Below are 26,417 nucleotides of genomic sequence, written 5' to 3' on the forward strand. Positions count from 1 at the left end.
TATATCAATAGGACGTATTAACAGACACAAAAAACATAATTTGCTTCTTGTGATTTTTAGAAATAAAAATGTTTCAACTATAAAGAGATCTCAAAAAGTAAATCTACAAACTGATATGACTTCATATAATATATTATATTTACTTTATAATAAAATTAATTTTACAATCTTACGTAACATATCAAATTTTGTCAATTTATAATTTATTTATATAAAATGTTTTTATAGTTAAAACATTTCTATTTCATAAAACACAACCAATACAGGCGTGGAATTAATGGTTCCCACCAAATGTTGAATTCCCCACGTTGCCTAAAACGGTAGCAACCAACCATCAACATTTGACATATAGAATATATTTATTCATGCGGGGTAATCTAGGACGTTCTCTATACAATATCGGACGCGTCATTTGAGGGCGATGAATAAAAGAGTAATTCTACTGTATCAATATGTAAATACTGTATAATTATTATTAAAAAAATTATTATTAAAAAATTATTAAATTTTTTACATATAAACTCCGTATTTATTCATCTTCTTTAAAAATATTTCGTAATATTTAAACACGATTGTAGATATGATTTTTCTGAGAAAAAACCTCCTAACAAATTTTCATCAACTTGATGTATATATATATCATAGAAACTTCCCTCAGTAGACCAAACAAAAATCATGGGCTCTTCCAAACTTACATCTAGACATCACCCATCTTAACAATATATTCCTTAAAAAAAAAATAAAAAAAAAAAATACCCCCGATTAACAACATATTAATATCCTAAAACGGTGACTAAAAGCCTCCACATTAAAAATAAAAAATAAAAAATCTTTCGGCTCTTCGTGTTGCTTGGTTTTTATGATTAGCGGCAATTGAGTTTCTTGGCCTTGTAGATCTGCATCCTTCTCTGTCTAGCTTGAGCCGCTATTACCCTACTCATGCTCTGGTTGTTCACGTTGAGATCAAACAGTCCTGAAAAGTCCATGCTCTCTGCAGAGACATTGAGATCAGGGAGACCAGAAGGGACCGCCTTGTCATTGACCGCGCCAATTTGGCCAAATCCACTATCAGTGCTAGATGGCAACGAGGACTTCATTTGAACCGTCCGATCCGTGTCTTGTTTTTCAACACCGAGAGGATCGACGGTCTTCAAAAAGGGCCCAACACTCAACTGTACAGATTTTTTTTTAAATTATATATAACTATTTAAGGATTAATAAAAAACTCCAAAAAAAAAAAAAAATACCTTTGCTTTCATCTCCAAATTGGACGCTCTCAAATAGGTGCAATAACTCCTCATATATTCAATCTCCTGTTTGGGTTTCAGGAATGTTAGAGAGTAATTATAGCTCCAAATTTTCTTGAAACGAAAGTAAGAAGAAAAGATATCCCAACACACGAACTTTGAGGGTAAAATTCTAAGAAACTGACAAAATAAAAATAAAAATAAAAACTCACCCCTTTTAGCGAATCCCTACGCCGATTTAACTCATCTATGATCTCCAACCAATCCTCTCTCTTCTACAACATCAACGGCAGCCAAGAAGTACAGATCAGTTTAACAGAAAATCAGAAATAAAAATTCAAAAAAGGAGAAAGAAGCCATCAGAATCTCTTATACCAAACATTAAAAGAGAACAAGAAACATGGACAAAACTCGGTAGTCAAAACCTCAAGAAAATCGAATTTCAGCAAGAAATTTTGGAAAGAAATGAAAAGGGCAAGAGAGGGATGCCCTTTAGATAAACTTCGAGATAGATGGAGAAAGACCAGCAGTCAACACTTTCAAGAAAATTGAAACACCATGAAGAGAAACTGCGAAACACTGAAAAGGCAAGTGAGAGATACCCTTTTAAGAGGAGGTTTTCTTTTAGACAACTGCTTGGGCTTCTCGTCAGATTCGCTGCCGGGAGAGAACAAAAGAGGGGTCGCAGGGCTTGTAGCCTCGGCTTTGACCGCCGGTGCACCTTCTCTCTCACATACAGGACCCACACCGCCAACATCAGTCCCACCACGCAACTCTGATGGGGACGAGGACCCGAGAGGAAAACAAACGAAAGATTGCACCGGACGCCCCGAAGATCTCCTCCTTTTGGCGGACCATGACCAAAATCTACAGCGACTCTCTGATTCAAGCACCAATTGGGGCAGGTGAAGCAAGATGTCGGCCACCTCAGTCTCCCCCGTAGTGAACTCGCTGCACGGAGCGCTAGCGTCCATCATTGTTTTATGTCTGTTTGTCTCTCTACATATACATATCCACGAGAAAGCTTTCTGTCGCTGTCAAATCTCCTTAAACAGAGGAAAAGTTGCAGAGAAAGAAGAGAGAAAGAGAGAGGGAAGGAGCCGGCAAAGGATTGGGTGAGGATTGAAGGCAGAGCAAGATTGTGTTGTGTTGCTTGGTGACGGGGTTAATGCACATAAAAGCAAATAGAAAGCCATGGTAAGGTTGTGGCTGAGGACACGTGTAACGTTGGTGGGAGATTGAGGTCAGTCTAGGGTTCATGGTCTCTGTTTTCTACGACCAGTGAGGAGGCGCGTGCAAACTTCTCACGTGCCCACCTGCTAGTTTGATTTTGTGCTACAAGTCGTTTATCTAAAAAGATTTTACCCTAGCTGCTGATTGGCCGGAAAAATTGTCCTACAACTCATGTAAGATGCAGTCGTTTCCTGTACATACAAGGGCTAAGATTAGGGATGGCAATACGTGATGATCCGTAAATTCAAGATAAACACCACGTGAAATCAGATTTGAGGTTGATATAAATAGGTTATGATAAAAAATGGTAGACTTTTTAAGACATAAATAATAAAAAGGTTAGTATCTAGTCTACCTGTTTAATCCAAAATCAATCTATAATAACTCGTTTAGATTTTATTTTAAAATTATAATTTTATTATTATCGTGTTATAATATTAATATTTTTTAATATGTTTATGTTTTTATATAGAGATTTTAACTCTGTTTTTATATTGAGATTTTAACTCTGGATCTATGTTTATAGTTGTTATTGTTAAGCTTATAATATTGATTTTATTATAAATTAACATCAGAAAATTTTTTATTTTTATTTTTTAGAAGGTAGCTTTACTATTTCTATTTTTTTTTATTTTTCTATTATGGCTACTGATAACTATAAGTTTTAACTTTTTATGTGAAATTATATTAATTATATCAAATAAGTTATGCAAGCTAGTTCAATTTATTTATATGAAATGGATGAAATGAGTCATATTGTGTCGATCTGTTTCTTATTAATTATTAATGAGTCAAAGTGGATGACATAACATAATTTGTTGTTTAAACGGGTCGTATTAGAATTTAAAATTCTGAACTATTTAGCTTGACAGGTTAAATTTGGATTAACCCATGTAATTAAATGTCAATGACACAAATACAATGTACGAATACAAACTACCTACAAATACGGATTACATTTTTCCAAAATAAAATAATAATAATAATAATAATAATAATAAACGCTCGGCCTATCTCTTGATACATTAATTGAAAAATTAATTCTTTCGGGAATTAAACTCTTGAAAATGATTAATTTGACAAATAAAATAATGAGCGTATCTCATAATCATCTCATGTTTTGTTTTTTGTGCATTGTTGGTCGCTGAATTCTAGAAGCAGTGCATGGGAAGCGAGGGAATAAAAAACTATACCGACCATGCATTTACATATCTCGTGCCTTGAAAGTTCCCTCTCACTAAAGAGGAAAAAGATTAAGAAAAAGGGAGAATTAACAAGAGGAAATGTCATATATATATATAGGGGTGAATTTGATACCAAAAGCACCTCTTATCTTTTATCGTAGATTTTTTGAAGGGATTGGTTCTTCAATATTGAGTTTGGGATCTAACAATTTGACCTTACCTGAGCAGCCAAGGCTCCATATATGTATTAAACTTAATTATGATGATCACAACTCATGTAATATATTATTATAATCTTGAGAGTTAAAAATTTAAACAAATCAATATTCATTATCTCTAGAATTTATTAATTAATAATTTGGCCTTTAATGATTAGTCTCAGAAGAAGCGCCATGTGACAAGTATGTGGCAAAGGGTGTGACTTATTATAAGCTATATTAAAATATTTTGATACTATATATGTGCATAATGTTAAGCTATTAAATACTGATAAATAAGTGAAGCTGGTCAAATACTTAATAAATTAGTATCGAACAATTCTTAAGACTTTTAGATCAATAGTTGAATCTTTTAACATATATTAAAGTGGATGATTGGGTATAGTAATGTTCGGTTGACCTTTTTAAGTGTATTTGATTGATACAACACGTTCAAGAGAGTCGTTTAAACCATTTAGATGAAACAAGGATTTCAACGTATATTAACACATTAAGGCAATTCGTAAAATATTTATTTGATTTTTAGATAAATATTCTAAACATGTGTGGCCCGCATAGATTAAAAAATAAATGATAATTAAAGTCTTGAGTATATAAGCACCATACAATCATTCTTGAAAAAAAAATTAATTAATTTTTTATTCGTAAATCTTATTTTTTTAAAAATAATTATACGACACTTATATAATTTACGACTATATATAACATTATTCATATTGCTTTAGCAATCTAGGATTTTGACCGGATGATTTAAATTAGAGAACATTTACCAGGTTTAATAAAGCCAATTAATGTATCCCAAATCTTCAACATCACACATAATTATTTTTTATTTTTTTATTTTTTTCTCTTACAAAATATATGACATATAAATTATGAGTAGAAAAAATTAATTAATTATTTACAAAAGTTTAAAATAAGCGAAGTGTAAGAATGATGAGAAAAAAATTAATAATAATAATTCCCAAGACTAACAAGATATTTAAGTCGGCCTGAATAAAAATAAGCATCCAATCCAGAAGCTGTAAAATAACACGTCTCCAACAAATGAGGCGATTCTTACAGAGCATAGAAGGACGTCAGTTTTGTATCGAAGAATGAGGTCAAAATGGGCTGGCCAAACGTAGAAGTCAGAATTACAGTTGAATCTTCTATAACATCGATTTGCAATAAGGACATGATAATATTAGCGCTAATAGTTGTTAATCGGAAAATAGGTATTATCCAACATAGTTAAGCTGCTCGCTGCTTCTTAGACACTCTGCGAGAATCAATTTCAAAGTCATCATCTGATTCATTCTCGGAGCTTTCATCTTCAAACTTTTTCCGCTTCTTAGACTGCTTTGATGAAACTTTGGACACTGTTGTCTTCTTCTGTTTATTAGAAGAAACTGGGGGGGATGATTTTTTCTTTCTAGCTAAAACAATGTCATCATCAGATTCATCCTCAGAGCTTCCACCTTTAATCTTCTGCTTATTCGATGCAACTATTGAGTCTGTTGTCCTCTTTTTGTTTGAAGAAAGTGGGGAGGATGGTAGTTTTCTTTTAACACTAACAGACTGAGTACTCCGCTTCACAGTAGCTACAGCTTTGGCTGGGGAACTCAGCTTCTGCTGATTATTCTTCTTCTGCTTCTTCTCATGAACCTTCTTGGCCTCCTCTTTGGAAAGCAAACCAGATTCCATCATCCTGCAGTCAAATTGAACTCATAAATAATTTTGCATCATAACCCTAACATAGAATAGATTAAAAAAAAAACACATACCAAATCATCCAAGAGCAATAGTCAAATCAAACACAAGATATGACAAAGTAGCCACTTATCAAGTGAGCCAAATTTACTAAATCAGGTCATATCATCCATCACATTCTAATAAGCATTAAAACATTCTGGAAGTTCAGCACAAAATTATGAAGGAAAAAAGGAAAGCTCACCCAAATATTCCAAAAAAAAAAAAAAATGCATATAGCTATACATTAAACCTATACAATCCATTCGTGAGTGTGCTCGGTAGACCAAAGTTATTGGTGCGCTCTATATATATCCCTTCTTGTTCTTTTTTCCTTTAGAGGAGAGAGGACTAAATAGGAGAGTGGACCAGAGGTGAAAGATGGAGATCTTCGATATCCATCCACCAACCAGAGGAGGGGATGCTGTCTTCTTACAGAAAAGAATATGGTGACTGTGACAGCTAACTATGAACACTTCAACATAAGCTAAAACTTAGTTCTTCAATCCAGTTTAATAATAAAATGATCCAAGCTGAAAGGTTAAATCATTAATGATTTAATGCAGATAAACCCCGGCACCAAATTAGTGCAAAAATGCATTTCATTCCTCCATCTATGTGAAGATTATTTAAATCTTGAACTAGGAATAGCCAAATTTCCTATTAAGGACAGAGAAGCTGCTCAACCATCAATGTTCAACAAGGACATTGCAAAATGCAACCTGTAAAGTGTGACTAAATCCGAAATATATATGCCGCAATCCTTGAACTTGATTGATCAATATTAACACCAAAATCAAGGCACAGCATACAGGTTAGCATGATGTCAACTTAAGCCCAAAATAGATGTCTAAAATTGAATGATGCCATTTTAATGTATTAAAAACACCAAAATGACTTACCTGGTAAATAAAAGAAATCCTGAAAGCCAAAAAATGTTTTGTTGCCAAATAAACAAGTGCATATATAGCATTACAAAGATTATACGGAAGGCATTAAGAATTCTCCATAATCTCTACTAATGTAAGAATCTAAACCAATAACATTAGTAAAATTCTCACCCAAAAACTAAATCAGTTCTTGGCCTATCAAGAAAATCAAATATGCATGAATTGAAAAATATGTTTTGTTGGATATGAAATCAAATATCCAAGTCATTAACAATAACAACAGACAAACAAAAATGAAAGAGCAGAAAAAGAACAGAAACTGAACTAGAAAACAGGAAGATCAAACAAAAAATATGAAGTGCAAAATCCTTATTTACATATATAATATTCGTGTGTAGCTGGTACATTTAAAATGCCCCAGAATGCGATGTTATGCATTCCATGATATGCATTCCTTTCTTTTAGGGATGCAGTTTTCTTTCCTTTTCTACATCCTAAAACAAAAAGTAGAACCAAAAATCCATTCAATATCAAAACAGGGTTTACGTCACCAAAAGGATTACACAACTGGCGCAAAAATTACTCACCAGAACTGTGCCATTTCGCTATTTGGATTGTGCTTATAAAGAGTTTCGTAAAAAATCCTGAGGGGATCTCTCTGAAATTCCAGAATGCAACAATTAATCCCACGACCCAAAAATCCTCGAATAAAACATCTTTAGGTAAGTAAATAGAGACAACAGAATAAGACCTCATCAGGAGGGTCTCGCCTCTGACCAGGCAAGTCATAAACCTTCTTCTCCCTCTTCTTCTTCTCTGCTGGCGTATCTACATTCTTCTTTTTCCTCCCCTCCTCTTTTATCTTTATCTTCTTCAGTTCCTTCCACAAAAGAAAACAAAACCGCACCCGTTAATCAACAATAGCCACCTCCGGTAACTAAACCAGCAAAATACGAAGAACAAATATATTAATGTTCAAGCAATTCAAGACAGTCCACTGCATTGTTCGCTAGGCAAAAACTCCCACCCCCCCCCCCCCCCCCCACCCCCCACCTCCTCCCGGGAAGGAAGCCCTTGTGTCTCCTTATTCCAGAAAGCATAGGCCTTTTAAAGTTGAAAAAAAAAAAAAGATTCGAACCTTGTCAGGCTTGGTGTTAGAGCTCCGTTTTGCGAGGGGCTTCTCATCGTCATCATCATAATCTTCCTTCTTAACTTTGGAGCGTGAAACGGAGGAAAGAGAAGCCTTAATGGGTTTGCCATTATCATCATCGTTATCGCCTAGGGGCTCTTCTTTCTTCACTTTGGCTTCTTTGGGCCGAGGTTTGGCCGAACCAGCACTTGTGTTAGAGGGTTTCTTCTTGCGCCCTTCGAGAATAGAACCCAGGCTCTGCTCGTCGTCGGCTTCTTCCTCATTCTCCAACTCCACCCTCACGGGCTTCGAATCCTCGGAGGGCATCTTCTCCGTAAGGTTAAAACCCGCAGGAAATAGTAGATTTTGTGAGAAGTAAAGGCCGATTAGGGTTTTTGAATTTTTCCTTATGGAGTAGGGAAATTCCGGTTCACTTGTTTTTTTTTTCCGTTAATTCCATTTCACTTGTTTTTTATTTTTTGAAACACATTTCACTTGTTAATCAATTATATTGATCGATTTAAAATAAATTATATAAAAAATTGTAGGTATATCCACTGTAGCGACCGTTCTAAGTTTCTTCTTGAAAAATGATAAAATAACTATCCTTTTATAATTTTTCTACGGAAAATACTACTCTTCTCACTAGAAGTTACCACTAAGATTTTTTTATTTATTTAATAATTAAATAATTATTTTTTAATAATATTATGATTTTTTATTTTTTAAAAATATTTTAAAATGTGAAAAAATATATAAAATATTAAAAAAAGACAGAAAACAACGAGCAAGAATTCCCAGCAGTGGGAGTATTACTATCCTTTTTCTACAACTTTCTAATAAAATAATATTTTTAAATATTTATTTTAATTTTGATTTCTTGTGTTTGAAATTAAAAAATATATATATTATTTTACGATAAGGTGTAAATAAATTATAGTTGGATTGTAAGGCTATTTGCTATCATCTCCCTTTTTTTTCTTTTTATAATTCGTGACGCTGTTGTTTTAGATTGTAAATATTGGAGGAGTTTTTATGTTTGCTATGGTGTAATGCTAGAGCTCGTAGGGCCACAAATATTATCGCTGTGTTTAGATATTAAGATGAGTTAAATTAAATTATAAATAATAATATTTTATTAATTGTATTGAGATTTTAACTTTTATTTCAATTGAGATAGATTTAACTTTTTATGTTAAAATATATAAAGTAGGTTAATATGGATTTAATTTTTTAATAAAAAGTTAAAAAAATAAATTCTATCAATAATTAATATAAAATAAATTGAATTTGATTAAACAACCAACAAAGCCTAACAATTGAAAGAATTACTTGGTATATACAAAAATTCTACCAAAATTGTTTAAACGATAGTTAACGGAAAATTCAAGCTCGGGTCAACATTTTGTGCCATATTTTTTGGGCCTGAACTACTTGAACTCTTTTACATTAGGGATGCTCTTGGAGGGGAGTACAGTAACCGGAGCTCGTCAAACCATGACATGATTTTGGACCCAAGTTGAGCACCATAAACCTATCCTGCTGAGAATTGAAGTCCCTGTCGACGAGGACCAGAAGAAGATCAAACTCAGACCCTTAAACCCTTCCAATTAGCATCACTTTCTGCATATAATTTCCCTGTTTCAACGAAAAAGAGCCCAAAAAAAAAAAAAAAAAACAGAGCTATATATATAAAATCAAGATAAGCATGCAGATGATTTATTCATAATCATCCTTTACATTAACTTGGCATCGACGCTAACTTGGTGGGAATCACTCCAAAATAAAAAGGTCGGTTGGGATAGAATCGAAACCCGAGAATTTGTGCTAAAGCAAACACAATTCACAACCGTCCCTTTCAAAATCGTCCTTTTTATAACTGGCACCGTATATATAAACCCATCTCAGAATAAGAGAGGTACGTAGAGCATAAAGCTTAGAGAGACAAAGAAACAAAAACATTGAGATGGGTTGGTTTTTTAGGGAAAGAAGGGGTCCGGCATGGAAGCATGGCTGGACGGAGCAAACCCTAGCCTCAATCTCTCTGCCGCCTCTACCGCTAGTCGCCATAGCCGGCATCATAGTCCTTTTACTGTTGCTCAATTCATATGCGACGTACAGGTCACAGATGTGGCACACAGTCATCACCTTCAAGTTATTTCTTTTCCCACTGCCTGTGCTGCTGATCTTTCTCATGCACTCCATCACCAAGTACGGCAGGATTGTTATTGCTGCTCCTGTAACGAAGAATGACACGGTTCATCAAGCCCAGAGCTTACCTTGGGGCCTGGCTTTGCTGGTGCTTGTGCTTGTGCTTATGCTCTCTTACCAGCCTTATTTTCATTCCATGTGGTGGCCACATATTCGAGGCTTTTACTAGTTCATCATCTCCAGTTTAAAGTTGTTCTGTAGGGGACTTGGGGGACCTAAAAGTTAGTAAAGTTGTTACCAGTTAAATCTTGCTCTTAATTTTATAGGGTATTAGTTAATGCTAGTCTTGACGAGTAGTTTCTTGTAATAATAATTTATGAAAATTGATGGAGTGATTAGATTTTTCTTTAAACATAAATTTTACATTGAGACAAAAGATTAGCCCAGACACACATAATAAATTAACAGAACCAGAGGCCAAGTCAAAAACGAAAGACACAAATGAGAGTATTTAGACTAAAAGTGTTTAGATGGGCACCAAAACATGACAGAATCCAACCCTTCCAGTGCCACAACCCTATGCAGGTCAATTGGGAGTCTATATCAAGGGGTGATGTACTGGAAGCCTTGGTCAGACCTTGCTCAGAGAGGATGTTGAATTTAATCCGAATCTCTGTTTAATTACCTCAATAGCAAGAGGAGTAGAGCCCTAATGAGTCTCACCAGGCCACCATTTTCACAAAATCCCATAAAATCCACTCTATGAAAGTGTCATTCTAATTTCAGACATTTTCAAAATAATCTTACATCTCAGCATACCCTTAGCCCAGGACGCCAGGACCCCAGTCTGAGTCGCTGTACTTGACTACCGTGCTTCAACGGATTTGACAGTTTGGCCACGCAAATAATAATAACAAAAAGTTGAGTGAAACTAGTTCTTAGAGCACTCACATCTGGCTCTTCATCCTTTCTGCATCCTCATATTTTGGGGATATTTTTAGGATTTGATCTAAAACCCTCCTCAATTCGGTTCCCCAAAATGGGGATAAACTTTCCAGTTGCTACAGTAGGTCTCCATATATAGGGACTCACTGTATATCTCCAAATGTGATTTCGATTACCTCTCTCCTTCGACATCTCGCGTCTTCTACCTTGTGACGGTTGGCTGCCCTTCATCTCTCCTTCCCTGAATCTCGCATCACGCCGGTATGCCCATTCCAGATTTTCCAAACTTTGAATGATATTTGATTCTACAATCCCCAGCCCTACCCGAAATGTTACTTTGTGAAATTTACTGTCATTTTCATAAATCTCGCATCAAATTTCAGTGGTGGTAGGTTCTTTTTTGAGCCTGTTTTTGGAAAAATTAGGACAAGGGTTCAAAGGGTTTTGGGTTGGAAAAAACCCCTAGATATGCAGGGGACCTCCGGTTTCGAATTTGGAGATTTTTTGGAAACTGATTTTGTTGAGTTTATTTGGGGCATTTTGATATCTTTAACTGCGATGGATTCTATTACCTGAGATTGTGATTATGTTTGGCTATCTTCGGGTGGGGTTGTGATTATACTTGGCTATCTTCTTTTTTCGTTGGTATTTTTCTTCTCTGTGATTATATCGGCATGACTCTATTTGATAGTTGGAATCAGTGTTTGTTTGTGGTTCTGTGATGTTCTGTGATTATGCTCAATGGAAGGGGGACGTGAAGTTTGGTGCTTTATGTTGGCTTTTTTCCAGTAATCTCTTCACTTTGTAAATGCTTGGATGTGTGCCATACCTTTCTTGAATCTGTGATGATCGAACATATTATGCATCTGTTGGACGATTGTCAGCAGTTGATTGTGTAAACTAAACCTGGTTGAACCTCTTATTTTTTGACTATTCTGGACCTTTGGTTGAAGATTGGTTTAATTACACCGAATTTGGTTGCTTTTCATTGTAGATCTTGTTTCTGTTTTTTTTTTTTTTTGTAACATTGGTTTCTTTTGTAGGTCTTGGTTTCATGGAATTGTTCTTGGTTTCAGAAACAATCGTTCTTGGTTTCTTTGTAGTTCTTGGTTTCATGAATTTGATGGAGGAATCTTTTGTAGTTCTTGGTTTCTTGGTTAGTTCTTGGTTTCATGAAATATTTCAGATTATTATTTGTAAATCTTGGTTTCATTTGTACTTCTTGGGTTGAGTTAATTTGATGATAGTGTTTCATTACTAGTTCTTGGTTTCTTTTGTAGAAATGGTTACCAAGTTAGTTCTTGGTTTCATGAAATTTTCCAGAATTGGTTTTGTAGTTCTTGGTTTCATTTGTACTTCTTGGGTTCATGAATTTGATTTGGTTTCATTACTAGTTCTTGGTTTCTTTTGGTCTTATTGGTTTCATGCATTAGATTTGGTTTCAAATCTAGTTCTTGGTTTCTTTTGTACTTCTTGGTTGCATGAAAATTTTCCAAAACATATTGTAGTTCACTTGGGTTTCTTTTGTTTTAAATATATAATCTGCAGAGGGAAATCATGTATATCCAATTCGGTTATTCTTCTGTTTGCTGCTTCATCTTTTGGAGTCTATGATATTCAATTCCATATTCAAATGCATTATTGATTATTCAATAGAGATTGTGAGCTATAATAAAAAATACATGTAATTTTCTGGGGAAAAAACATGCATACCTTGTTTGAATATCTATCTATATATAATATCTATCTATATGCAACTGTCATTGGTATAAAATAACACATTCATTTTGATATTTGATGTTGGGTCATTTGCAGTGTTGCGTATCTCTCAGGGGAGGGGGTTTATATTAGGCTGTGATGATGGTGTTATAGTTTGGGTTAAGTCTGAAGTGTGTATGGGGCCCCATCGATATGGTGGGGTAATTTTCACCCGAATCGCCATATTGCAGTTTGTGGTACATACCACAAAAGGCAATCGGGGTTCGGGTGAGATTTTGCAGCCATTCGATGTTGGGCTCCTTGCTTACACATGATGTCAATATTTACACCAATCTGAGCCTTTATAATTATTTATATATTCAATATATCATTAAACCGGATGGGGATGCTCATATTTTTGGTTATTTTGTTTTGCATGTTGTTTGGTATCTTGATTTAATTTGGTTTAATTATGTGTAAACTAAACCACAAGGCTATGATGATGACAACCGTTTGTGGGGATCATGTGAAATAAATGGTCATTTCCGTAATGTTTAGGTAATCAGGACGGCCAATAAGTATTGGCAACCGGTTGTAGCAGCCATCAGTGGGTGGCCAACTTTCCAAGATCATACCAAACGGTTTATGAGCCATCCACCCGGACTAACACCCCAAACTTTCTAACTTTCGTTTCTAACATTTTCAATGCGTTTTTAGCGATGGATTCATAAGACTCTGGACATATGTTCTTCACGAATCTCTTAAGTCAAAATCCTCAACTCGACCCCACTTATGGTGGGCAAAGTGAATCATCTCCAATGACCCTTGGTGACTCTTCACCCCTACCCCCTAATGAGCCTATCGGCAATAGGAAATCAGTAAGGGGTGCAAATTTCAACCTCGAAGAAGACAAATTACTTGTATCGGCATGGCTAAATTGTAGCCTTGATGCCGTTCAGGGAACAGATCAAAAACACTTCAAACTTTGGGAGAAAATTTATGAGTACTTCCAGCAATTTAAGGAAACCACAAATGACCGGATAATAAAGTCTTTAATTCATCAGTGGTCAGTTATCCAAAAGGCAACAAACAAATTTTGTGCGAAACTAGCCTAAGTTGAAGGGTTAAATCAAAGTGGCATGACCGAACAAGATAAGGTAGAATTTCCAAATCATTACTTCAGTAATTTGAGTTTAATTTCTCGTTTGTGACATTGGTTTAATATTTTAATTTTTTCCCATGCAAGTTTGAGAAGGCAAAGCTAATGTACAAATCACTCGAGAAATGTTCATTTTAGTTCGAGCATTGTTGGCACTTGTTGAAGGACCAACCTAAGTGGATTTGGCGCGCCACAAAGGAGGATCCAAAGCGGAGGAAGACGATGTCCCCATCCCTGACCCCAACTCGATGTTCTGACGCTACAGTTGATTCAGTTTTTGATATCGAGGCGGATCAAATGCTGGAGAATGAAGTTATCGAGCCCGACCGACCAATTGGAAGGAAAGCTGAGAAAGGAAAACGAAAGGCCCAAGGCAGGCAAACAGAGGGAAATTTCCAACTCAAGAAGATGAAATATACTCTTTTGAAGGAGTCACGCGCTCAGGAGAAAGAGTTTTATCGCCTTAAAGCCGAGAAGATGGAGTATGAAAATGAGACAGAGGCTAAAAAATTACATCTTGAGGATGAAAGACTGAGGTTGGAGGCCGAGAAGATGTCGCTTGATCGAGAAAAAGAGCTCAGTAAAATCCGGCAAGAGAACGAACGGCTGCGGTTGGAGGCTGAGAAAGTGGAGATTGCAAAGAAGAAATCAGATCAGCGCATCATGATGATGGATGTGAGTGTCATGCCAGAAATGCAGCGACTTTATTTCCAGCAACTCCAGAGGGAAATCATGGCGAGACGCATTAGAGATGCCGATTTGGATTGATTATTTATGATCATGTTATTTATTTTATGTTTGGGACAATTATGTTTGGGACAATTATTTTATGAAGCGGGTCTTGATTACTATTATTTTGCATGCAATACGAGCGCGGGTCTTGGTTACCATTAATTAAAAAAGACAGAAAATATTACTATTTCATCCAAATAAAAAATTTTATCATCAATACGTGACTACGGATCTTCATTAGAGAAATTGATATTAAGTACTCTTCTAATTAAATTTGCCATTACGTTAGAAAATTCACTAATTAAAAATAAAATTCTATTTTTATAATAGGAATTAGTATTAAAAAAAATATTGTATTGGATAGTTCAAAATCTCCAATAAATATTTAGTAGAATTTGATATTTGGAAAAAAAAAAAGAAAGATAATAAGACAAAAGATGTGACGCCCCCAAATTCCGTTTGGGATTGGACGGACATTTGAAGCGTCGAGACATGCAACACAAGGTTACCTGCCCCCGTTCATGACATATAAGATGCAATAATCCTAACATGCATCTAACATTATGCAATATTCGCAGCGGATAATTTTTTTTTTCTTTAGCAATACTATGCACCAAACTGAAAATATCCCAAAGTACTGGAGATGCAACTCCATCGTACAAGTAGTAATTTAACTACTATATTAACATTAACGACGCACCGTCCTTCAGTCGACTGTATCTAGTTGGTCAGCTCCTGATCTTCCTTCAGGTCCTGTAACAAGATCTACCATTCGGGGGGAATGGTAGTTGGGACTACCACAGTGAGATTTGATTACAAATCTCAGCAAGTTAACAAAAAACTTCCATACAGACTAATGATGCATGTATGACAATAAAAGCATAAATGCATAATCAAATTCATAAGTAATCAAAGCATAACTTAGCGTACAACATAGCATATTTGACATAGCTTAAATTGAATCATGAACTGAACTTGACTTGACATGAACTTGATCTGAAACTTGACTTAGCATGAAAAATACATACTCCACAGTTGTTGTGGCCCCATGTATTCTACGTGTAAATACCTAGTCCACAGTTGTTGTGGCCCCATGCATTCTACACAAACTTGACTTAACATTAAAAATACATACTCCACAGTTGTTGTGGCCCCATGTATTCTATGTGTAAATACATACTCCACAGTTGTTGTGGCCCCATGTATTCTATACATCACTATGCAGTTAAATACATACTCCACAGTTGTTGTGGCCCCATGTATTCTACATAAACTGAATATACTCAAGATGAAACGTGACTGGAATATGAAAGGACTGAAGCCCTGACGTAACATAACGTGACTTGAACATAATTTGAAATACATAACCAACTTGAGATAGTAACATTTCGTAACATGGTATAACATATAACAAACAACATATTTAGCATGACATATTTGTAATGTATAGTAATACATGACAGAATATATTGTGTAACAGATAAAAATTGATGACAGAATAAATTCTGTATAATAGACAATTACATGATAACTTGGCATGACATGACATATATGATAACATACATACATACACTGTAATTATTTTACTTAGCACACATACACAGTAGACTGCTAGTAAGTTAAAAGCTAACTTACCTCGATCTCCGCGTTTCTTATAAAACTTCAAGCGCGATCACGAGGAACTGTAATTAGTGATTCTAAAAGTTAGTACTAAATCACTAATAATTTGAAATATGGAAAAATACTAACTTAAAGAGTAAAATTTCCATTTTACTTCCTACATGTAGGAAAATGACCGTTTTACCCATAACTTAAGGATTTTGCATACTAACTCCAAAAGTCACCAAAATTTACATGCCTCATGTAAATTTTATCCTCAACTCAAATATCAATTTAGAAAAATTTAAAACTAATCACAACTATTAAAACTCCATAGGGCCGAAATTCTCATATGCTATTTCTATTGATTTTTGTTTCTAACTTGTTTTGATCAACCTTTTGATCTATGACTTATAAATATGTGATCTTCAAACCAAACCATCACATGGTTTAAAAAGATGTCCTAAAACATATATAAGCTTCTAATTCAAGATCACATGGTTAAAAATTAACCAAAACATAAATTTAGCCAAGAACATCCACACTTTGGCTTATCTGAATATCTCTTTGTATAAAATTTCATATCTTTGAAACTAACATCAAATATCTTCAAAATAATAATATAACATGTATATAAGATGCTTAGGATCCTCCAATAAAATTATCAAAGTCATTAGAATAGGTTTAGACCACCAAAGAGTTAAACTTTCTCAAAACAGAAACTGTTTTTCCTCTTCCAGTTTCTAAGTTTCTAAATCTAAGAACATCTTTCATCAAAACCTTTAATCATGCAAAAATCCTCAACCAATAGTCACATATACATGTTAACAATACTCCATAAAAATTTCGGACCAATATCTATCCATTAGCTTGGTCAAAAACTCCAAACTATAACATACTCTCCAGATTCACGCCCAGAATGACCTTTCCATGGTTAAAAATACTTTTGACTAACCAAATGATCATGGAATGATACGAAAAATACATCTACAGAAACTAGACTCAAAGAGGAACAACTTATATGAAGGAGACTTTATGATAAAACACTTACAAAAGCTTCGAAATGGGCATGCAAAAGAACTCCTAAAAGCTGTCCGAGAGAGAATGTTTGATATTCTTTTAAAAAAACGTGTAAATGAAGATAAGTTCGTGGGTGATGGCTGGAGATGCTTATGGAAGAGATAAGGGAGATGATAAGGCTGGAGTTGAGAGTTGAGTGTGGTTTTTCTCCTACCCAAAATATCTATAAAATATTATCTCAAAATATTCTATCCAATAATATCTATAAAAATCAGCTCAATATATTTTCCAAATGTGGAGTAGACTTGGAAGAGTAAGGTGGTTAAAATCTTTCTATGTGTATTTTAAATCTCTATTCTTAAGATATTTTCCAAATGTGTATTTTGCTTAGGTGTCATGATCTCACACCTTGATTTCCTTCACAATTCCATCTAATGGTTTCTCTTTGTGCCAAGTATCTAATACTATTCATTATGTGTGGTTAAGATCTTGCCAAGTGTCCAAATAAAATATCGCTATCCTAATTTGGACATTTCACACTATGATTTTGAAAACACTGCGCTCAGTACATTTACCGAGGTTACTATTCACTCCAAAAATAAACGTAATAAACTTAGTACTGAAAAATTCTAAATATTTAATTAAGCCTAGTGGTGTAGACTATAATGTATTCTGACACTTTTAATTATCTCAAATAATTAAAATCGCATTTCTAGCACCATAGTGAGTGATAACACTAACTATGTTGACAGGCTAAAATTTATGCGATTAGTCGATTCGTGTAAACTTACAGAGTTTTCACAAGGTTCCTAAAGTCAATAGAAATTCCTTAATTGAATTTCTAGCGGGCTGTTACAAAAGATGTAGTAGTTAAGATTGTAAATAGAAGAGAGAGAAAAAAGTAATAAAAAAATTTTTAGAGATAGGGATAGGGAATGGGATGTAGGAGGTTTTTAGAAGATAAACAAATTTTAGGGAATAATTTGAGAAAATGAGTATTTGAGTTAAATTATAGGGATGGGGATGGGGAACCGAATGAAGATGCTCTTAACGAAAATTGAGAATCAGAGAAGGGGCGAAGATTAATAGTCTTGAACTTGTGAACAAAATTACAGTAAGATATGAATTTATATTATGCTCATTAAGGTCCCATTTCGAACTGATATCAGTTCAATCTAATTTTAAATTGAATCTAACATCCAAACACTTGACTCTCAAATTATTAAACTCATCTCAACTCAAAACATCCTTACACGTGGGACCCACACCTTTTTCAATTTCCCATATAAATACATCTTAACATCTAAACTCATCTTAGGTAGGCTCCACAAAACTCACTCCACCATCTCAACTCATTACTATTCATAAAGAACTCAACTTAACTCAACATCTAAACGGGTTCTAAAAGTTAGGAACAGAAAAATATGTGTCAGACCACGACTAAGAAATGATAACATACACAAGAATATTCATATATAACAACACCAGCCACAAGTAAAGCCAAAACACAAATACATTGATGACCTAGCTAACCTCTCCAAATTGAAAGACTCAAAAATGTTGTCCAAGAGTCATCTTATATGCGTCTTCAGCTTTGGAACCTTGAAGTTGGATGAGAACAATTTTGGGGTCTCAAAAATGGTAACATTGATTCCCTTTCTCTTAAAGCCTCTGCTTCCCTGGCCAATAAAGAAGAAAAAATCTTGATATATTAGCCTTTCATGTTATACAAAGTACAAACAAGGGGAACAAAAAATATCCTTCTTCGCTTCTATGGTGTTTGTGTGCATCTGCATACATCCATGTACATACTGAGCATCATCCTACAAATACAATGTTACAAAAATCATGGAAGCTCAGCTTTGACTATGTACAGAAAATTAATGATGGCAAAACCAATGGGTTTCCGCATGAATTAAAGACTAAAAAGGGTGCATGTCCATTCTCCATCACGAACACCTGTCTTGTTCACTTTCACAAAACTCTCATCTCATCTCATCTTAATCATTACAACTTTTTCAAATCTCCATACAAAATAAAATAAATAATTCAATTTTTTTAAATCCCAATACAACATTTTTAAATCCAACTACAAAAATAATATATTCTAATAATATTTTATTCAACTTATCTCATCTCATCTCATCTCTAAAAACAAACGAGGCCTTAGAATTAGTCAATAGAGGAGAGTGGGTTGTCATAGTAAAGATGAAAGCTTCCTAAACAAAGTGTTTAAACCTCTTCAAGTAACAGAAAGGCGACTACCATTTTTTTTCTCTTTTTATAACCCTCTCTCTTAGCCCATTTGTGTTATGTACTCAGCTGATACTAAGTTGTATCATTAATTGCAATTTTATTTAGGATATTACAAATACACACTTCGTCAAATTTCTTCAAATTAATTTTTTTCATAGTAAAACTCTCAATCACGCACCAAAGCCTCTTCTTGCTCATGAGAGCCATTTAACTAAACATTTTTCCAAGGCCTTCAAAACCAGAAGTAGCATTAAAAGATTATCTATGAAATTTGCAGTGAAAGGACATAGAACATATGGAAATGTCCTAGGAACTTCCATTGGGTCAAATGCAATCTATCAAAAGCATCAGGAGATAGTAATTACAACTACATTATGGAAAAGAAAAATAATTGACAAATACCTGTTCATTGTCCTTCACAGAATCAGGGCCTCGTGCAGCAGATGATTCTTTTTTGGCATTAATGTTACTTCTACCCCTGCCACTATTCTTTGCTCCCAAATAAGGTTTAGCTCCTACCATACAATGATTTAAAACAGGTGTGACTGCAGCAGTGCTTCTAGACGTCCTTAAAAAATCCAACTCCTGGGAGAATTTGGAAGTTTCGTCATTTAATTTATTCATTTCAGCCTCCATTTTAGCCACTTTATTTGTTAATATTGCAATCATCTCATCCTTTTTATCATTCAGTGACTGCAGTCGCTCCATATTTCCAAGAAGCTTCTTTATCGTCTCATTTGCTTGCGTAACTTCAGAATGATTACTCCTTAATTTACTGTTGTAATCATTTTCCATTATCTTATACTGATTCCATACAAAGTTCTTCTCCGCCAACAGTGCAGAAACCTCTGAACTCTTTTCTGAGGCAAGCTTCTCATATTCATGCGTTAGTCTCCTTATTTCACCTTCCAATAGCTTAGAGCACCGCTCTTCTCCCTCCATATCACCAACTTTTCTCAGAGAAAGATCCTGTGAAAAGTGGAAGCTCTCAACAACATTAAATATAAAAAAATAAAATCTATTTCAACGAAATTGTGGTGGAACATACTTTTGGGTCAGAGGATTTATGAGAAAGGTAATCAAGCAATGCTTTGAAATCTGACAAGTCACTCTCTGCATGTTCTGCAACAATGGAAAATCAGATCGCCTTATAGCATACTTACAAAGTGCAAATTTGAAGCCCAAACCCACATATAGTTTATTATTCAAAACCTTAAATTTTTATCAAAATTCACTACCTACAACTCTAAATGTATTGAAGGAAGGTCACTCCCAAAATAAATATTTCCCATCGTTATTAGACAAAGAAATAACATATCAGAATTCAGATCCAACAAAATAAGACATGAAAATGTGGGGTGAATAAGTGACTCGTTGGGGAAGCAAAGTTTCATAGAAACCTTAACAAAATTAAATGAAAATGCTACAGGACTTCTGCCCCTCACAACTTAGAATAATATACTCCTTTGCACGTTGTGCTGCATTCTTCGAACGTCCATGTCAATTTGGGCACGCAGCGAACAGCAAAAAGTTCCTAGTCGATGTTGCAACACATGGGCAAAACACAAGAGGGCCAGCCTTAGAGAATTTTACTATTATTATTTTATTCTCCAATTGAAAATTATTTCTTGAAAGAAATCGATGCTGCACTGAATTGCTGAGGAATCGCAGGTAGAGATAATATAATCCGTAGTTATTCTTTTTTTTCGTAGTTCTTAAATACAATTTAACCTCCCAAATTTCTTATCTTTTACGACAACTCTTCGGAATTCTGACGAAGCTAGGGCTTTTGGTTCAATCCATGTGTGTGTGTGTGAGCGTGAAATGAATTGGGAAAAATCTATCGCATTAAATAGAAATACCAACCTAATTTCAGGTTATCGAGAAAAGCCTCTCTTCGCTTCAAACTCATGGCAAAATCTGACTTAGTCGCCTCGAGCGAGCGTGCCATTTCTTGAACTACCAAAACCCCTTTAATCTGCGCAAGAAATTAAAAGAACAGTGCTGAGAAAATTAAAAGAGATCCTAGACCCCCAATATTCTCGGAACCCTAAATTTCAACATCTTTCGAAGAAAATCGAGAATACCTGAGAAATTCGGTCTTCGTAGAGGCTTAAATCGGAGACCCACCGTTCGTGTTGAGCTCTGATACGTTCTTCCAGAAGTTTCCTCTCTTTGGCGAGGGTCTCGAGCTGTGCCTGTTGGCTCTGCAACATATGCACCAAACCGTCGAAGATCTTGTCCCATTTCTGACGGTAGGAGAAGATCTCGGGGCCCTTATTCGTGCCCATGGAAAATCACATAAAAAATAACAATAAGCAGAAGCACAAAGATACAGATCTTTCAGTAGCAGAGCACTAAGAGCAAAATAAGACCGTCGAAGCGGGAGAAGGCATGCAACGGTCGACTAGCCGATCTAAAAGCTGCGGCATTCAATTTGAAATTTACATTTATATTTCGCCTAAAAATTATTAAATATTTCCCAGTTTTTATTTTTTATTTTTTGTGGATTTAAATATTTCCGGTTAAAATGCCCACACAACACAATTTACAACACATATTTTAATATATAAATATTTTTATAAAATGAGTTATTTTTATAAGATATTTTATAAAAAAAAATATCCTTAATTTTAAAATATAGTAATGGAAAATATTAGTGATGTTTGTTTATTATTTTTCAAATTTAAAATCTACATGATTGGAATTTTTTAAAAAAAAAAAAGTAAGCGAGACTTTCTTCAGAATTACTCTTTAGTCTTTACTCCATAAGTTGAATCTGGTCCATCCATTCACTTGGCAGAATACACGTAGTTACCTCATTTTTACTTGATGCTCTTGTATTTGACAAGTTGGGCTTCAATTGTGTTATGTAAAATGTTAGAAAAGAATAGCAAACCTAGATTGAAAATTTTAAACAGTGAGTCAATTGTTAATCTTCTTCTCACACAAATATCGCTAATGTCTCTACTCACAAATTTTATGCAAAAAATAATCTGGCAATAATATCCTTGGGATACAATGCTGTTTATATAGTGTATAGATTTTAAATTCTAAATACTAATCTTAGAGCGAACAGATATAATAGTATCAGATAAAATATTTCATTTAAATCTAAACGAAACGGTTTCTATCATAAAATGTGTGAAATAACTGTCATCGACAGTTGTTAATAACTAAATAACTATAAAACAAAATTTGAAGAAACATACTAAGTGCGTCTAAAGCGTCAATACATCTATATTTTGCGCACGTGTGCGCGTGGTCAATACTTTGCACTGCTATTGCATGTCTACACTTATATTCTATTTTATGTATTGTGAAACTCATTCACTTATAAATCACTAAAAGTTTACTTGTTTTTCCAATGCGGGACTAGCAAAAAATTACATTAGAAGAAAATTTCAAAAGAAGTCAAAATCAAATTGGAGAGAATATTTAAAATAATCTAATATAAAATGTAAATGCCAAATTCTGATTCCTCTATTCCATGAGACTTCACTTGTCACGTTTGATACTTTCTCTACCCGACCCGATTTGGCCCACCCTTCCAACCCAACCTGTTATAGTAGAGTTCCGTTTGGCCATTCAGCCGATTACCCAATCCAAAAATACTTTTGAAAAAAACAGGTATTCCGACCTTTTTTAAAAAAAAATAAAAAATAGTAATCTATATATATACTATAATTTTTTTTATTACCATTCTATATAAAACATTTGAAATTGTCTGTTCCAATGCTCTTGTGATTTCGTACAGGAGGTTGTGATTGTACACTAATTTGTAGAATATGTTTGTTTCTGAATTTCAATGTAATTGAAATTTACATTGTAACAAATGTTTTACGGTTCATTGTAAATAAAACATTAATTTTTAGAGCTGAATACATCAAATTTTTTTTTTAACCATCACAACTTTCAAGTCCAAACTAACCATTAGGGCAAACTACAAGAAAAAATGGCTTCTAAAGATGCAATTAAGTAGATACCATAGCTCATGAGAAAATTCAACATTGCAGTCTATCTAAATAAAACAATGATAGGGTGTGCCCTTTTCAATTAGATGACCCGTTCAAGTGTTTTTGGGTGCATATTTAACCTAATAAAAAATAAACTATAATAGGAATTTATACTTAACAAAATTGTTTCCAAAATCCAAAATGACTCTTTCTTACAAATTTCAATATACATAATGAGCTTATCTAGGGAAACTTTACCATGAAAGTTAATTCTAAAATAGAATGGTAACCTCTTTGAGCCTTGTTCTTAATGCTAAGCTCGCATTCAAATACGACAACTTTACTAACTCTCAATACAACATTATGGCATCTTCTTCATCATTTTGAATGCACTCCTTGTCTTAATTTTTGTGAATTCATCTTGTACAACAAACATAACTCTCATCTACAGTTTCTTTCACTACTTATCACAATCATTCCATGCAGTTTCTTAATGTTATAGTATTAGATGATACATTGTCAACTGTAATTATAAATATCTTTTTTATGCCACATCCAAGTACAGATGACTCAATCTGTCTTTCTATTATTATCCCTTTGTGATTAGGAATTTTGCTAAAACATATAATTCTCTTATACAAAATCTAATCATTATCAATAAAATTGGTTGTTATGCCATATAGTTAAGATTTTGAATTGATATCCACATGTTAGTAGTGATGCAGATCTTACAATTGTATGCCATAAATATGTTCTTCAACTTTTATTTTTCTAACATGTACATCTTCATACAATCTCGCATAACAGTAATGCGAGGGGAGATTGGAAATCTAGGCTCAACTGCGGTCATAAAATCTCTAAAGCCTTGTTTTTCTACAAATATAAACTGTAGCCCATCCACAATTATCATTTTAGTTACTCTGACAGTATTTTTTATTCATTATACTTAGCAAGTCCAATACTAGGACTGCTAGTTGTACCATCCACCCTCATCTTCTTAGTCCTGATCATTTTTTATTGGGGGTGATCGTTTTCAACCCCACTAGTACTGAATGTTTTATATGTTTGATTATGGTACTTCAAGGATGAAGTGCCTAATTTTTTAGAATGGCATAACAAAACCTTACCACACTAATCACATAAAGGCTTTGGACTCATTGGAATCATCGATATTCTCAATTCTCATAAAGTGTTGTCATACATTTGATTTGGCCTATCTTCTTGTGATAGGAGGGTGAGCTTGAGGACTAGTTGTTGGGAGAGAGCTATTCAAAGTTAGAGGTAGAGTGCTATCCAAATGAATCACATTAAGCATTGATTCAGACCCAGATGAATGCATAGTAGCACTAGGTTCCAAATGGTTCAACTGCAATTTGAGATAAAGTAAGAGCATAAGGATGATTAAATTATCTCTCAACTTAAAATATAAACAAGAGGAAGAAAATTTCTATCTCAACAATTTACTAACAAGTTAGCCACTCAATATATTTAGGCATCACTCTTGTTAAGTTGTTATCAATATATGCAAACAACACTCAATATTTTTAAACTAGTTTTCCTTTGAAAATGGAGGGGTACAGCCATAGCTTGATTTAGCAACAAACATAGTTCCAAATTCCATTGTAAAAGTTGTGCCCAAGTTTTCCTCATGTTTGTAATTTTGCACATATTTATTTCATCTACTCTATTTAGACTTTTATCACCAAAAGCATGTAATATTGCTCATCTAACCTCGTTAAAATCAGAGGTAGTCTTTCTAGAACGTGAATTTTTGCTTCATCAAAATGTTCAAATTTAATATAGAAGGCCTAGATTTTGCATGCATCAATACTGCAATAAACAGATAAAGACCCATCGATGAAGAACTTAAAACATAAAGGATGACAGAGACACCGAGTAAGTGTGACGATGGAGTTTGTGTGATGGATATTTTCTAGAACAAACATATCCAATATCATAAACCAAAAATCACAACAATCAAACCCTAATCCTTTAGAAACCAAAAGTCCCACATCAAAATAAAAAAGCCCATAGAAATTTTTTTTAAAAAAAATTGCAACTATCAGTGTTCATTACCTTCTATCTATGTTTTTCGATACTTGTGGAGAGAGAGCAAGAGCTGCAAGAGAGGATGAGAGTTGCGAGAGAGAGTAAGAGCTGCGAAGAGAGAGTGATGCATAGATTCAAGAAAGTGAGACACAAAGAGTCGAGAGAATGAGAGAATTTATGAGTTTAGTAGTTCGTTTGAAAGTCGAGACTCGAGAAAGTGTTACCATTGAACGAGATAGAGGAGAGGAGAAATAAGTATCGTGTGAGTGAGGAGAAAATGACACAATTTTAAATTAAATTGTGTAACGAGTAATATTCGATATTAAATAAATAAATAAATAAAAAGGGGATTGGCCAATTCTGATACCAAATTTGAGCATAAACGTGTTGGCCTTTTAGGTCGAGTTGAGACGAAAAGTTGTGCGTCAATATTTTTTAGATTATATGGTATAAGGATTGGTCTCCGAACGGGAGAATCAAGTTGGAACCCTCTACCTCCTATATATTTATAGAGTTTTGCTACATATAAGCACAATCGCGCACTAATCTGTGTACCAATACTGATTTATTCATACTTAAAATTTAAATCAACACTGTTTTCAATAAAATCTATTTTTTGACCAATCACATCATATTAGTGCACAGATTAGTACACAATTATGCTTGCAACTATATTTTTTGATATTTATATATATATAAACCTTAACAAGGACAAAAAAAGCTACATAAGAAAATGAAAGCACGTAATTCATTTACCATGTTTTGTCCGAAATAAATATTTTCAAATACTTTTTAAAAAGTTTTATTAACCATTAACATATGGGAATTGTTATTTTACTCATAAAATATTAATTATGCTTATTATATCTAAATTGATGTTTTAAAGCGTTGAATAAAGTGGTAATTTAATAATTTACCTGAAAAAACTACTATAGGTCGAGTTCTAAAACAAATGAAAGAAATCAATTGTGAGTCAAAGCCACGCGTGCACTGGACCTCATGCGTGACGGCGTGAATGGACCCGTGTTACCAAACTAATATTAATGGAGCAACTCGGTCCCGAGAAGAGCTTTATTATTATTATTATTTATTATTATTATTATTATTATTATTATTATTATATTCTTGAATAATTAAAAAAAAAAAAATTTACAATACATTAAATAAGATTACAAGAGAAAGCTTGTATGCTTTTCTCATTTGATCGCTCAAAGTGACCG

General features: G+C 34.1%; 4 protein-coding genes across 6 annotated transcripts; 1 reads left to right on the forward strand and 3 right to left on the reverse strand.

The window, feature by feature from the left end:
* Window positions 1-612: 612 nt before the first annotated feature.
* On the reverse strand, window positions 613-2,440 carry LOC122315703. Of its 2 annotated transcripts, none has more exons than XM_043131803.1 (4): window positions 1,850-2,440; window positions 1,460-1,519; window positions 1,248-1,313; window positions 613-1,172 (listed from the first exon to the last, which is right to left on the reverse strand). In XM_043131803.1, the coding sequence occupies exons 1-4, from the start codon at window positions 2,222-2,224 to the stop codon at window positions 864-866; spliced, it is 810 nt and encodes a 269-aa protein (XP_042987737.1). In that variant the 5' UTR covers window positions 2,225-2,440; the 3' UTR covers window positions 613-863. The 2 variants fall into 2 exon arrangements, with proteins under 2 accessions (XP_042987737.1, XP_042987736.1); XM_043131802.1 differs by having other exon boundaries at window positions 1,460-1,522; window positions 1,850-2,428.
* Window positions 2,441-4,861: 2,421 nt separating this feature from the next.
* LOC122317451 (transcriptional regulator ATRX) lies at window positions 4,862-8,093 on the reverse strand. 2 transcript variants are annotated; one of them, XM_043134560.1, is made up of 4 exons: window positions 7,642-8,093; window positions 7,255-7,374; window positions 7,091-7,161; window positions 4,862-5,572 (listed from the first exon to the last, which is right to left on the reverse strand). In XM_043134560.1, exons 1-4 carry the CDS (start codon window positions 7,957-7,959, stop codon window positions 5,116-5,118), a joined length of 966 nt encoding a protein of 321 aa, XP_042990494.1. In that variant the 5' UTR covers window positions 7,960-8,093; the 3' UTR covers window positions 4,862-5,115. The 2 variants fall into 2 exon arrangements, with proteins under 2 accessions (XP_042990494.1, XP_042990492.1); XM_043134558.1 differs by having other exon boundaries at window positions 7,255-7,383; window positions 7,642-8,091.
* Window positions 8,094-9,494: 1,401 nt separating this feature from the next.
* Window positions 9,495-14,434, forward strand: LOC122315054 (stress response protein NST1-like). The gene is made up of 2 exons (XM_043130751.1): window positions 9,495-13,583; window positions 13,673-14,434. The coding sequence occupies exon 2, from the start codon at window positions 13,808-13,810 to the stop codon at window positions 14,351-14,353; it is 546 nt and encodes a 181-aa protein (XP_042986685.1). The 5' UTR covers window positions 9,495-13,583; window positions 13,673-13,807; the 3' UTR covers window positions 14,354-14,434.
* Window positions 14,435-18,367: 3,933 nt separating this feature from the next.
* On the reverse strand, window positions 18,368-21,616 carry LOC122314924 (myosin-11-like). The gene is made up of 5 exons (XM_043130574.1): window positions 21,280-21,616; window positions 21,059-21,170; window positions 20,241-20,314; window positions 19,595-20,161; window positions 18,368-18,615 (listed from the first exon to the last, which is right to left on the reverse strand). Exons 1-5 carry the CDS (start codon window positions 21,481-21,483, stop codon window positions 18,508-18,510), a joined length of 1,065 nt encoding a protein of 354 aa, XP_042986508.1. The 5' UTR covers window positions 21,484-21,616; the 3' UTR covers window positions 18,368-18,507.
* Between the last annotated feature and the right edge of the window lie 4,801 nt (window positions 21,617-26,417).

This window comes from Carya illinoinensis, chromosome 7 (assembly GCF_018687715.1).
Source record: "Carya illinoinensis cultivar Pawnee chromosome 7, C.illinoinensisPawnee_v1, whole genome shotgun sequence".
Classification (NCBI taxonomy): Eukaryota; Viridiplantae; Streptophyta; class Magnoliopsida; order Fagales; family Juglandaceae; genus Carya; species Carya illinoinensis.